This window comes from Mandrillus leucophaeus, unplaced genomic scaffold (assembly GCF_000951045.1).
Source record: "Mandrillus leucophaeus isolate KB7577 unplaced genomic scaffold, Mleu.le_1.0 Scaffold1251, whole genome shotgun sequence".
Classification (NCBI taxonomy): domain Eukaryota; kingdom Metazoa; phylum Chordata; class Mammalia; order Primates; family Cercopithecidae; genus Mandrillus; species Mandrillus leucophaeus.
In genome coordinates, this window is record NW_012100888.1 from 358,812 (window position 1) to 373,261 (window position 14,450).

Sequence of the window (14,450 nt, forward strand, 5' to 3'; positions counted from 1 at the left end):
CAAAGGATATGAACAGACACTTCTCAAAAGAAGACATTTATGCAGCCAACAGACATATGAAAAAATGCTCATCATCACTGGTCATTAGAGAAATGCAAATCAAAACCACAATGAGATACCATCTCACACCAGTTAGAATGGCAATCGCTAAAAAGTCAGGAAACAACAGATGCTAGAGAGGTTGTGGAAAAATAGGAACACTTTTATACTGTTGGTGGGAGTGTAAATTAATTCAACCATTGTGGGAGACAGTGTGGCAATTCCTCAAGGATCCAGAACTAGAAATACCATTTGACCCAGTAATCCCATTACTGGGCATATACCCAAAGGATTATAAATCATTCTACAATAAAGACACATGCACACGTATGTTTATTGTGGCACTATTCACAATAGCAAAGACTTGGAACGAACCCAAATGACCATCAATGATAGACTGGATTAAGAAAATGTGACACATATACACCATGGAATACTATACAGCCATAAAAAAGGATGAGTTCATGTCCTTTGCAGGGACATGGATGAAGCTGGAAACCATCATTCTCAGCAAACTATCACAAGATCAGAAAACCAAACACTGCATTTTCTAATTCATAAGTGGGAGTTGAACAATAAGAACACATGGACACAGGGAGGGGAAGAGCATACACTGGGGTCTGTGGGTGTTGGGGGGCTAGGGGAGGGATAACATTAGGAGAAATACCTAATGTAGGTGACAGGTTGATGGGTGCAGGAAACCACCATGACACGTGTATACCTATGTAACAAAATTGCACATTCTGCACATGTAATCCAGAACTTTAAATATTATAATAAAAATAATAATAATAATAAAATTTACTTAATTTCTTCATTGACCCATTGGCCGTTTAAGAGCATGTTGTTTAATTTCTGTGTTTTTATGTATTTTCTGAGGTTCCTCTTGTTATTAATTTTTAGTTTTATTCCACTGTGGTCAGAAAAGATACTTGATACAATTTCTGTTTTTTGAATTTGTACAGACTTGTTTTGGGGCCTTGGGTATGGTGTTTTCTGGAAAATGTTTTATGTCCTGATGAAAAGAATGTGTATTCTGCAGCAGTTAAGTAAAATGTTCAGTAAATGTCAGTTAGGACTATTAGATCTAGTGTGTAGTTTAACTCCATTGTTTCTTTATTGATTTTCTGTACGGATGATCTGCCCATTAGTGAGACTGGGGTGTTAAAGTCCCATACTATTATTGTATTGCAATCTGTCTCTCCCTTTAGATCTATTAATGGTTGCTTTATATACTTGGGAGTTCCTGTTTTGGGTGTATAGATATTTATAACTATTATATCCTCTTGGCCGGACGTGGTGGCTCATGCCTGTAATTCCAGCACTTTGGGAGGCTGAGGTGGACAGATCACAAGGTCAGGAGATCGAGACCATCCTGGCTAATACGGTGAAACCCCATCTCTACTAAAAATACAAAAATTTACATATTTTTATATTACCTATATCCTAACAGGCTGCTGTAGCTATTACAGTTGTTGATAGATGTGTACTTTGGGCTTCATACTACAGTTATGAGTGGATTGCACACCACAAATACAGTAATAGAGTATTCTGAGTGTGCCCATGTATTTAATTTTACTAGTTGGTAAAATTAAATTAAACCAGGTTTTATACTTGAAAAGTTTTCTTTTGCACATTAGTATTCTTTTTTTTTCAGATTGTAGAACTCTCTAGCATTTCTTGCAAGATGAGTCCAGTGTTTGAGTTCACTGATTCTTTCCTCTGCTTGATCCTCTAATGATCTACTCAGTTCATCAAATGCAGTCATCAGTTTCAAGATGTGCTTCTTTATTGTTTCAATCTCTATGTTAAATTTCTCTGAGAAATTTTTGAATCAATTTTCTGTGTTATCTTAGGTATCTTTGAATTTCCTTAAAATTGCTACTTTGAATTATTGATCAGAGAGTTCACAAATCGCCATCTCATTAGGGTTAGTCACTGGGTTTTTGCTTTGTCTTTTTGGGAAGCTCATGGTTGCCTGTTTGCTATTGTTTCTTGTGGATATACATCTATGTGTTTACATTGAAGAATTAGCTATTTATTTCAGTTTTCTCTGACTTGTTTTTGTTTTATTGGATACATTTGCTTAGTGAATCTTCACTGCTAGTTCACTGTCCTTTATTTTGGCTCTAGGTGGCACCTAAGTCCAGGTTCACCTCAGCTCTAGTTTTTTTTTTGTTTTTGTTTTGTTTTGTTTTTTTTGAGATGGAGTCTGGCTCTGTCGCCCAGGCTGGAGTGCAGTAGCCTGATCTGGGCTCACTGCAAGCTCCGCCTCCTGGGTTCACGCCATTCTCCTGCCTCAGACTCCTGAGTAGCTGGGACTACAGGCTCCTGCCACCACGCCCGGCTAATTTTTTGTAGTTTTGGTAGAGACAGGGTTTCACCATGTTAGCTAGGATGGTCTTGATCTCCTGACCTCGTGATCCACCCGCCTCGGCCTCGCAAATGTGCTGGGATTACAGGCGTGAGCCACCGCGCCTGGCCACCTCAGCTCTAGTAAGTGGTCAGAGCCCTGCTTGTCCCAAGTGGGTGAGGTCCCAAAGGTATTATCTTAGCAGTATTGGAAGGCTGGCTAGGCATTCATGCCAAGGTGACCTGCAGGATAAACCTGCTACAGCATGGTGCTGCTGAACGGCCATTCTGAATTTGCATGTCCTTTGGTCAAGTTATAGAGTAGAATTTCCAGGGCTGGGGATGGTAGTCCTTCCTTCCTCATTTGTCTCTGCCTGTACTCTGGGATATTTCTGCCTTCAGACAGTCATGATGCTTTCTGTGGGTTAAGGCAAGGACAAATCTCCTCCCAGGGAACCCAAGAAGGTGGAGAAGCTGGTTGAACACCTCAATGTCACTTTTTCCAGTGTAGAAACCATGAGTTGGGGGAGATTTTCTATACACTTGGTACCAGGCAGAATAGGAAGAAGGAGAGTCATGGATGTGGAAGTCTGATTGTCAAAGTTTTTGAATTTCTCTGTGGTTCCGGGAACTGTCTCATCCTCACATGTGAGCTCTGGGTTGTTGTTGGTGTAGATATTGGTACTGTACGTTTGGTTTTGGTTTTCTCTGGGAGGGAGTAAAGCGAGCCTGCCTCTATGCCCCTATTTTAAAACTGGAAATCATTTTATTGTTACTTTATTGATGCAGTATCTTCTTGAATCATGAAAATAGTAATAAGAGCTTCTGATGAGTTCTGTTCTGAGCAATAGCTCTTTTTATTCTGGGATTATTGTTTTCTTTGTTCATCTTTGCATATCCCTTCAATATTTTAGGCTCTTTTTGAATGTCTGTTCGTTCTTGGTTGCCCACTCACATTTAAGAAAAGGAAAGAAAAATCTGACTGTGGGCTGTATGTACATGGGTAAGCCTTCATTTTCAGGTGACCAAAAGAGGAATTGCCTACTATACATTAAGATCCCCAGAGGCCAGCGATCTTAAAGTATTCAGTGGGTTATATCCTCTGGGATGCAGAGCTGTTTGTGAACTGAAGTACAGAACTCTGGTGCTGAATATGGAAGACCCTGAGGATTGTTGAGCAGATGTGTACATACCTGGTAGAGACCTGTTTACATAACCATTGACTGTGTGCATTTTAGGCCAGGCCCGAGCAGATGCATCATCCCTATCCTGCATCAAGGAGTTCTTTGTTTCTGAGTGCCAACTTTTCCCTGATGAGAGAGAAGGCAAAAATAAAGTCAGCTAAGCATGTGTCTCATGAATGACGCCCCTCCCCTTTCTCCTTCCCCACTCCCAGTGTGCTCACACCTTAAGCATTTTTGTCAGCAAAGTAGGCACAGAGCACTTATCCTCACAAAGTCAGTGTGAGGGAGGGACAAGATAATTATCTAAAGGCAGACATCTCTTGCTCGAACTGATTTTCTCTCCCTCTATTTGTCCATGACAATAAGTGGGAACAGACAATAATAGAAGACAGAATATTAGTTAGCTTGAGGCATAAGGATTCGATTCTTTTATTAGCTGACTTATCTAAAAGGAATCTTATGAAAATCATCCTAGGGGCTGGGCGCGGTGGCTCATGCCTGTAATCCTAGCACTTTGGGAGGCTGAGGCAGGTGGATCACTTCAGGTCAGGCATTTGAGAGTACCCTGGCCAACATAGTGAAACCCTATCTCTACTAAAAATACACAGATTAGGTGGGCATGGTGGCATGTGCCTGTAATCTCAGCTACTCAGGAGGCTGAGGCAGGAGAATCACTTGAACCTGGGAGGTGGACGTTGCAGTGAGCCGAGATTCTGCCACTGCACTCCAGCCTGGGCAACATAGTGAGACTCGATCTCAAAAAAAAAAAAGAAAAAAGAAAATTGTCCTAGGAAAAAGGCTGTCTGTTGGTCCCTGTCTCTGTTATAATTGTCTCATCCCAGCTTATATTTATGAAACCACAGGAACCTGAAAGCTCCCTAACACTGTCTCTGAAATTGATAAGCGCTGAAGCACTGGAAATACTATTGAAACTTTATGAGGCAGCCATTCATTTGTTCATTCATTCAAACACATATTTATTGAGCACTACTGATTGTAGGCACTGATGATAGAGAGGAAGATAAAGCCTGTGCTTTCAAGGTGCTTACACTCTAGCTGGAATAGTCAGAGAACCTGATAATTATAATAAAGAGTAAAGAGTGATATAATAAAGATGAGAGTAGGGTGTTATAGGGAGCAGAGAGAAGAAATTTCATTTTGCTTGAAGGGAAAAAGATATGAGATCAAAGACGATAAATATTAAATAAATAAAGTAGAAAATACTGATATAGTATGATAAGGAGTAAGCTCAAGATGCTGTGGAAATATAAGCAGGCATCTAATCCAGACTAGAGGTCATTCTGGGAGAAGGAGTTAAGGAAGGGGATAACCGAAGTAAGTCAGACTTAAAGAAAAAAGAGAAGCTTGCTTAGTGTAAAGAGGGAGACAGATTTTTCTAGGCAGAGGGAACTGCATAAGCAGAGGTCTCATGTAAGAAAAAGCATTACATGTTTGGGTGACATGGAAGATAAGGCAGGAAATGGAACACAACAAGGCTGGAAATGTCACCAGGGAATAGATAATGCATTTTGCACTTTACCTTGAAATTGAATTATTTTATTTGTTTTGTTGTTTTGTTTTGTTTTGTTTTTTGAGATAGGGTCTGGCTTTATCACCCAGGCTGGAGTGCAGTAGTGCAATCACAGTTCACTGCAACCTTCACCTCCTGGGCTCAAGTGATCCTCCCACCTCAGCCTCCCAAGTAGCTGGAGTACAGGTACCTGTCACCATGACCAGCTGATTTTTTAATTTTTTTGTAGAGATGTGGTTTCACCCTGTTGCCCAGGCTGGTCTCAAACTCCTGGGCTCAAGCAATCCACCCACCTCAGCCTCCCAAAGTGCTGGGATTACAGACATGAGCCACCACACTTGGCAAACTGAAGTATTTTAGAGGCTGGAGTGACAAGATCAGATACTCACTTCAGTAAGCTTCCTTTGGGAGTTACGAGACAGATCATAAGGGTCTCAATTAAGAAGATGGCTATGTAAATTGATAAGGGGGTAAGAAGAAGATTATGTTATTGTTATTGATTACATAATGATTACATTAGGAGGAGGTGGAGGCGGAGGTACTAACACTATCGAGGGCCTACTCTATGCCACACATTGCTCTAGGTTACTTAAGTGAAAACACTCAGCGCTCACAACAATCTTATGAAAAACGTACTATTATTTCAATTTAGGAAACCGAGACACAGAGAGGTTAAATAACTTGCCAAACGTTGCGCACTTAATAATAGATGAAGATAAGAGAAAGCATTTAGAAAGTAGAGCCCAAAGTATTTGTTGATGGTCTTAATGAGGCGGATGAGGTCAATCCATTATCCAACTCCTCTATCTTCTTACCTCATAGCTGCCAATGGAACTGAGGTTACATTTTGTTTTCTTGGAATTCATTTTTAACCCCATCTCCTTCATTCCTGAACAGTAATGTAATTTATGACCTTTCTATAATCACCTCCTCTTAATAGTAGCAGAAGATTTCTTTCAGGAATCCAAAATTCAGATTAAGACTCACTAACCTTCATCAAATACAGCAAAAAGTAGTACAAATTTGTGCAAGGTCTGTGTCTTTTCCTTGGCCAGACTCCCTGAAAAAGAAGTGAGAACATTTATCTTCTATTTTAAAATCTCATGTAGGAAATTGTCACTAGCAGGAGACATTTCTTCATCAGTTACTTGAGAGTAAGAACAAATGTAGTCTTCTGTCTCTTGTTAACTTTGCTTTGTTGTTAGGTCTCCTATACCAGTATTTCTAAAACTATCTGGAACAAAGAATTTTTTTATTTCAACTTTGATGAAGACCACTACTTGCGTAAAATATGATAAAAATGAATTACTAAAGAAAAAAATTTAAAACATTTACAAAATACAAGCCCTCATACACACACATCACAGAGAAAAAGAAAAATTACAGCAACAGTACACATTGCTTCTGAAAAAAGGTGTGTATAAGCAATTAATATACATAATTTCTGTTACTCTTATAACTTTTCATACTTCTGCAATTGTAAATTAAAAGTTTTGAGTAAAATAATAATTGTCCATATTAAACATCTATACTCATATTTTTTTCAATAGCCCACAGTGCTTTTAATTATACTCACATTTTAAATGAATACCGTGTATATCAATAGCTAAAGTTTTTAATGGAACAAACTAGCTTGTTTCATGCTTTAACTGTTGAGCTTGTTGGCTATCTTTCTTAGCCTTATATATTTTTTAAATTTGGGAACTTTTGTTTGCAGGCTTATTTTGAGTAGAAAGATTTTTGTTTATGACATTTTGTCTTTCTTTCTCTCTCTTGCACCCTTAATGCTTAGAAATAAAAATTAGCTTGAACTAAGAAGGTAACAGTATGTGTGCTGCTACTCATCAGGCTGGGTAAAAGACATAGGTAAAGCTAACTACAGAGTTAACAAGACCATTTCTCCCAAGGACACATTGCCACTGTACAAACTCACTGAATACCAACTATTTGCTTTGATTATCTCTTGATTTCTTACTCAATTGAATTGTTTGTTCTTGGAATTCACAGCCTACCAGAAATGTCTGAACTAATAGCAATAAGAGTGAAACATCTCATTCTTTCCTAGGTCATCTAAATTACTTTGACATGAAGAAGCAGCTCAATTTAAAGCTCAAGCTTCAGGTAAGGGATGCCTTGACTTAACATTTCATGTCTATGTTAACTTTTTAGTTAACCAGGACACTTCACAGTCTAGACCTCATGGTTATTTCTTTACACACAACTCTACTGTGCTTCATCTAAATATTACCTAACCTCCACCCTTCCCCCAAACTCTTTACTAACTCTATATAGTATTTTCCTTTGTTTAGGGAGGTGTCCACAGTCTCTTGTTGCCATGAGGCAATAAATCTGACTTTGTTGAACTATAGTGATCTTTGCTGTCCCTTGTGATCATTGGTTGATTAAACAAAGGATGTGTTCACTATTCTCTATCTAGCAAATCACACCCTAGAATGGAATTTTGGAGATACTGGCTAATGGAAATCTTGGGGATATTTCAGATTCCCCCACTGAACTGAGAAAACTTAGTTCCTATTCTAGGACTGGGTTTGCCAGTTATGTGACTGGCAAATATTTTCTCCCACTCTATAGTTTGTTGTTTCCTTTCTTCTGCTTGATTTGGGTTTGCTTTGCTCTTCTTTTTCTAGTGTCCTGGGGTGGAAATTTAGATTATCGAGTTGATATTTTTCTAATACAAGTGTTTAATTCTATAAAATTCCCTCTAAGCCCTGCTTCAGATATAAACCAAACATTTATTATTATTATGTGGTCTGTGGTTTCAGTGTCAGATCAGTTTTAAACCCTTTGCTGTGCCATTGACTCCAACACAGTGGCCAGTCTGGTACGTGAGGGGAAATCTCAGTTTCACAGTCTTCAGCATGCTAATTAGGATTCCATCCAGATATGTGTAGGTTGGGGGTAAATCCAGGAGTTAATGCACAACTTTATGGGTTTACTTTCCTGGGATCTTTTCCCTCTGTCATCTATAAACTTTCCAGTTCTGTGAGCTCCTTTTTTTGGTTTTCTAACCAGAAGCTTCCAACTTCCACAACTACATCATAGCTAAGGTCAAGCAACGGAAGGGGAAAGACAGAGAGAAAAGTAATGTGCTTTTGCCCCAGGGTCTTAGATCTGTAGCTGTACTGAATGAAGGATAATGTTCCCCTCCCTAAGTTTTTACTCGTGCAGGCTTCTGTTGCCAGCCACTGTCACTGGCACAGGCAACCTTGGACTGAAGCTTGAGAGAATGGTGGAAAAGAGGACAAAAACCCTAGGGGATTTCCCCTTCCATGCTCTTTGTGCATTTAGAGTTACCTTTCCCACTCCTTGAAACGCTAGAGGGTTTCTCCTGGAGCTCTCTTTGCAACACAGTACTCACTTCCAAGTCTCCAGTTATGTTTTAATTCAGGTTAAGGAATACTAGAGTGGGGAAAAACGTATACTCCCCCACAAGTTTGGTAACACTTTGAATTTTAGTGCCTTTTCTCTATTTACTTGTTCTATTTGCCTTTTAGAAATTTTTAAATATCTGGGCTTTGCATTTTGTCAAGGTTTTATAGATAAGTTCAATGGGAAATAAAGGGTGGAGTGTGTTTATCCATTTTACCCGGAGCTAGAACCTCTGTTGACTCTTTAATTCAACTCTGTGTCAAAGAATTATTTGGGTTTTTAACTTATTTCTTTATATGTCATATGTAAACACTAATGTTTTGATTATGTTCTTGTTCAATTAGCCTTTACATCTCATAAATAACACACTGTGGTTTTGGCACTTTCTCATTAATTATGACTATGAAACTGAACTTAGTATATGAAAAATCATACTTTCATCTGAAACTATTATAAACTACAAACCTTTCTCATGTTCTCCACTCCCCACTCCCATCTTTTTTTTGAATCACATTCATCACCATTCAGAAAGACTATGGTGATTCCTGTTAATAAATTCTTTGCCTATTCCCCATCAAAAGGTGGAGTCCCCCTCTATAGACTGGTCTTAGTGATGCATTCTAACTAATAGAATGTATGTTATGTGAGTGATTTCCAAGGTTACATTAGAAAACATGAAACAGTTTCTAATGGGCTCTCTCAGGACCATATAAGAAGTCTGGCTACCCTGTAAGACCCATGTGAGAGAGACCATGTGGACAGTACCATCAAGCCAAGGTTAAAGACATGTGAATAAAGTCAACTCTGGGATGATTTCAGCTCTGGCCACTGTTTGACTATAGCCTCATGAGACACACTTAGATAGACCACCAAGTCAAAACACTCCCAAATTCCATGAGACCCACAGAAACCATGAGCGATAATAAGTGATTGTTGTTGTTTTAAGCCACTAAATTGTGGAGTTATGCAGTAAAAGATAACTGGAATAAGAAAAAGGTACAGTGAAGCTGATTTCACCATAAAAAAATAGGGTGAAAAACAAATTATGCAAAATTTACTTCCCTAATTTAATTTATGCTAAGGTATAAATTAAAAACAGGTTTGATTAGAATTATTTTAGAATATATTAATTCAATCCAAATTAATTAATTTTCAATAACATATATAAATAAATGCTGACTTTTCTTAGATTTTTATATACTTTTGGTCTGCAAATGACAAACTAACCACCTGAACCAGTCTATATGTGTTCACCTTCATGAAGCTTTCAAGGAACATAGCTCAATGTTTTCAAAAGGCAGAGGATGGTAGAAATCACTACTGATAAAGCCCACAGATTTGAAGAGGGAAACAGTAATGCTTTGAGGAGAGAGATTTAAGTCTGGAACTCAGCTGCTCCTGATCCCAGCTTAGAATTTATTGTGGTTATATAGAATGCATATCTGCTTCTCTCAGAAACTGGATTATTCTCCTTTCTATGAGCATGATGCTAGAGTAAAGAAGCCTCTTTCAGGTTAAGGAACACAAATGCTAACTGTTATAGATAGATTCAGTTGTTTGTACTTCTCTGCTTATTTCATCTCAATCATACACTTTCATACACTTACCTTCTCTACATACTAGTAGGGCTCCAATGAGGCCCGAATTCAAGTCTTTTACCAGGTCCACATGAGAAAGATATGAGTAGGTAAGGCACAGCGGGTCAGAGGCCATTGGACCATTCTCTTTCAGGACCTGCCAGACATATGTATGGCTTCCACCAGGAAAGACTTTATCATCTTCTTTCTCCCTTTGACTGGTCTGATCATCATATTCAGCTCCTATAGCAGGAAGAAATAAAATTGTCCTTTCTATACCCATTGTCCACTTAAAGAAACATATCAAGTTTACTGTCACCAATAGGTTCTACATAAGAAACAGACTTTTTGCATCTTTGTTGTTGTTGTTGTTTTGAGACGGAGTCTCACTCTGTTGCCCAGGCTGGAGTGCTGTGGCACGATCTCGGCTCACAGCAACCTCCGCCTCCCAGATTCAAGTGATTCTCCTGCCTCAGACTCCCGAGTAGCTGGGATTACAGGCACACACTACCATGCCTGGTTAATTTTGTATTTTTAGTAGAGACAGAATTTCATCATATTGGTCAGGCTGGTCTTGAACTCCTGACCTTGTGATCCACCCACTTCAGCCTCCCAAAGTGCTGGGATTACAGGTGTGAGCCGCCACCTCTGGCCTACTTTCTGCATCTTAATTTGAAAAACTAACAAGTAGCAGCCACAAATGGGGAGAAGCCTCATATATTCCAGAGGATCTTGAGATCACTAACCGTAGTATGAGTAGTAAAAACTAGGTTCTGGTTGAGATCTCCACATTCTGTTAAATAATAAAATTGCTTCCATTATCGCATCTTTTTGCCTAATTCAATTCAACAACAAATACACTTTGTCACAGACTTTTTGGTGGGCACTAGTGAGGGTCAGGAAAGAGAGATTTAAGAAAATTTCTTAAACTTTGTTCTTTCCTAGTGGTACAACACTATGTTTGGTGGGGGACATAGACATATAAAGATATAATTATAATACCATGTGGAAATATTCACCTATTTATTCACAAATATTTATTGAGTTCTTATTCTTTACCAGACTCAGTTACAAGCTGAAAATATAAAGATCGAGATAGAAGTCTCTGCTTATGGAGCGAGCAACCCAGTGGATAAAAAAAGTAGTAAACAAGCTTCCTACTCTTCAGTAATGCTTGATGGAGGCGGAATTTGAGATGAATCTTAAAAGATAGATATATTTGCGTTATTTTGCATGTGTTTAATATAAAGAATTTAATGTTTTTGTGAGTGGATATTAGAAAATTATTCTTGGAATTGCATTGCTACTTTCACTTTTTTCTTTCAACACACTTTTTATGATGATGCATTTTAATGTACATTACAAATTTCATGACAGTCCACTCCTATATACTTTAGAAGTCATCTTTAAAAAAAATTTTCCCACATACACAAAATGACACTAGCACACCCGATCCAGTTAATATCACCTAATATCAATGCAATATTCAAAATTTTTTTTTTTTTTTACTCAGAGGTTTCCAACACATTTTATTTTGCAGACCACTGGTTTGTAGCTTTTGAGGACCAACATCTGTATATCAATTCCTATAAAATGTCCAACCAATTTCAGTTCCATAGCAGGCTCTTCCAAACTGCACACTATGCTTACGGGTGGAGGTCCAGTTACACATGCATAAAGGCTGCCCTGCCCGCTGGTTCCCAGAGGAGGTCGCGTCGGAGTTAAAGCCTCTTCCAGGAGCTTGATCTTCCCAGGGGTCATTTCCTTTGGCAAGAAGTCAGTTTACACGTGCGGCTTTGATGCCTGTGAGCTGGAAGCACCAGAAACATGCAGGATGTGCTGCTTTTTCTCTCATGAAGGTGGGCACTCGAGGATCCAGTGCCCTCGTGCTTAGTGACAGGAATCCCTCCTCTTTGCTCAGTAGGTTAAAATATAAGGAAGCCTCCACTTTACGAAACACAGATAACACCTTTTTAGGTTGCCTATTTATTCTAGAACTACAAAATTTAATTCAAGAAAATATAGGTCCCATGAAAGACTTAAAAGTTTTATAAAACTAAAATCTAGTTTTTCCCGATAAATTGCACTTTAGGCAAAACCCTCCCAATGCTTCTAAAATAATACTAAAAGGGGCATCTGATTATACAAGAGCAATTTAAAAAGTTAAATATTTATTTGAATAACAAGTTTTAAGTTTGAGCTGCAACGTTGGCAGTGCAGGTTTTTAACACAGATCACGAAAAGGGTGCACAAAAAAGTACTGGCGCAAAGGACAAAATAATGCTAAGAATTAGGCTAAACAGCTGCTGATTTTAAGAAAACAAAAGGCCTGAAATCACTATACAAAATATAAAATGTATTAAACACTACCATCCACAGAACAGTCTTTATTATTGATTATATTTAAAAATTATTTGCGTAATTATATATTGAATTATAAATGAGTATTATACATCAACCTCCATTTGGAAGGCAATTCCTTATAGCACTATAGAACATCTAATTACATTGCAAAAAGTATCCTTTTTTGCTATTGATAAAACAGTTAATATTACTGTAAATATCAGGAAGGCTACAAAAAAAGAAATAAGATTTCTTTTTTGTCTTCAAAGGGTTTTCCATGCAGTGAAGCACTTGCCATGTTGAACTGAATGCACTACTGGAGAATGTTCTGGGTTCAAGATGCTCTTGAGAGACAAGACTAGGCTTTTCAAATCAAACACTCAAAGGAATCATGCAACCCTCCTATGACTGGGATATGACTGGGATACCATCATGTGCCACTTACCAGTGCTGGCTCTCCAGAAAACCATTCAAGACGCTTAAAAAAAAAAAATCAGACTTATATGATAAATATACATAAAATGAAGACACCAACTGCTATTTGACATGACTACTGGTAATGTCTGTGCTATGTGAAAGCACCTTTAAAAAGAGCCTATGCGGCAAGAGATAAGTGTCTAAAGATTCAAAATGAATCAACAGTATTGGATAACAATATAATTCTCAACTCAGAGGCTGCCTCAAGATTAGGTGCATCTTCAGTTAATGTAACAGGAAAAAAGGCAATGGATTTTATTTTATTAATTGTATCCACTTACAAACAGACCTAAGGTCACCCCGATGTGTAGACACAATGAGATTTTTGTTGTTTATAGTCTTTAATTGAAGTGGTAAGGGAAACAGATCTATTTAAAATCAAAACCAAACAACTATTTCTGTCTAGATTAAGAGGTGGCCCCAGGTGTGGGATTCACCTTTTGAGTGGCCACTTGTGGTGCGACCTCGATGATCCGGGGTTTGTCTATCATTCTTGTTGTGCGGTTGTCCTTGTCTACAATCCCAATAATCCATGCTTGGTGGCCTTCACCATATTTGGGGGACTTTATCTCTGCATAGAACCGAGCTGCTTGCTCACGTGGTAAACAGATCAGAAGGCCGCCTGAGGTCTCTGGGCAGGTCCCGTGCATGAGGCCGAACATGTTTCCACAGGCTTTGCTCACCGCAGCCATCTTGGCCAGCACCGGGAGGCTGTGAATTACAAACGACACCTCGTTCCTCTGCTGCTTGACCAGGTTCTGCACATGGCCCCAAATCCCGAAGCCCGTGATGTCAGTGGCCGGGTGGGCACTGAACGTGTGCATAAGTCCTGCAGCTGTCTTGTTGAGCCTCGCCATGTTCATCATTGCCTCCTGGTAGGCCAGCTCTACATCTTCTTGGGTGATCACTAGTTTAATCTCATTCCATTTCTCAGGAATATCCAGCCACTGGTGCACAGCCACTGCCACCTGTGTCCCCAGGGGTTTTGTCAACACCAACACGTCCCCTGGCACTGCATTGTCTGGCATGATAAATTCATTGGGCTGACAGACAGTGGTAGCAACTCCTCCCAGGACAATCCAGGGGTTTAGTACTGTTTGGCCACCTGTTACAGACGTTTCTGCTTCCTCAGCTGCGTCTTTAAAACCTTCGATAATCAGAGGCATCACTTTATCCCTTTCCCTGTCGGTCATTTTATTACCGACTCCGAGGAGCATCAGCATATTGTCACATTCCGTGACCCCGTTGTGTAGAGGTCACTGAGGACATTGGCACATGCTATCCTGCCCATCATGTAAGGGTCGTCTGCGATCGGGTAAATGTAATCTGTGGTTTGAACCAAGGAAAGCCCACCGTGCCTCAAAGGAATGACACAAGTATCCATTCCAATGCCAAGCCTTGGCATAACGGCTCCCAGAAACTGCTCATCTTCTTGGAAGTGGTTCTCTTGTAAAGATTCCAGCAATTTTTGCAGGACATCTTGGGGCACTTTGCAGCCTGTGCCCTTCAGTTCAGTGAATCTGGTTAGCCGGAAGCTTTTGTCCAATTCGTAACTTT

General features: G+C 39.2%; 2 protein-coding genes across 2 annotated transcripts in view; both read right to left on the reverse strand.

Annotated features, from left to right (window-relative positions):
• Window positions 1-14,450, reverse strand: part of LOC105533489 (coagulation factor VIII) — a 152,998-nt gene that overhangs the window by 97,751 nt on the left and 40,797 nt on the right. The window contains exons 4-6 of the mRNA XM_011971961.1: window positions 10,104-10,316; window positions 6,098-6,166; window positions 3,585-3,701 (exon numbers count right to left, since the gene is read on the reverse strand). Of these exons, the coding sequence (XP_011827351.1) occupies window positions 3,585-3,701; window positions 6,098-6,166; window positions 10,104-10,316 (399 nt within the window). The remainder of the gene's footprint in view (window positions 1-3,584; window positions 3,702-6,097; window positions 6,167-10,103; window positions 10,317-14,450) is intronic.
• On the reverse strand, window positions 13,152-14,444 carry LOC105533480 (selenide, water dikinase 1-like). Its single transcript, XM_011971945.1, is given in 2 exon segments — window positions 13,152-14,139; window positions 14,142-14,444. Coding segments are annotated over 2 exon segments (996 nt in total). The 5' UTR covers window positions 14,299-14,444; the 3' UTR covers window positions 13,152-13,300.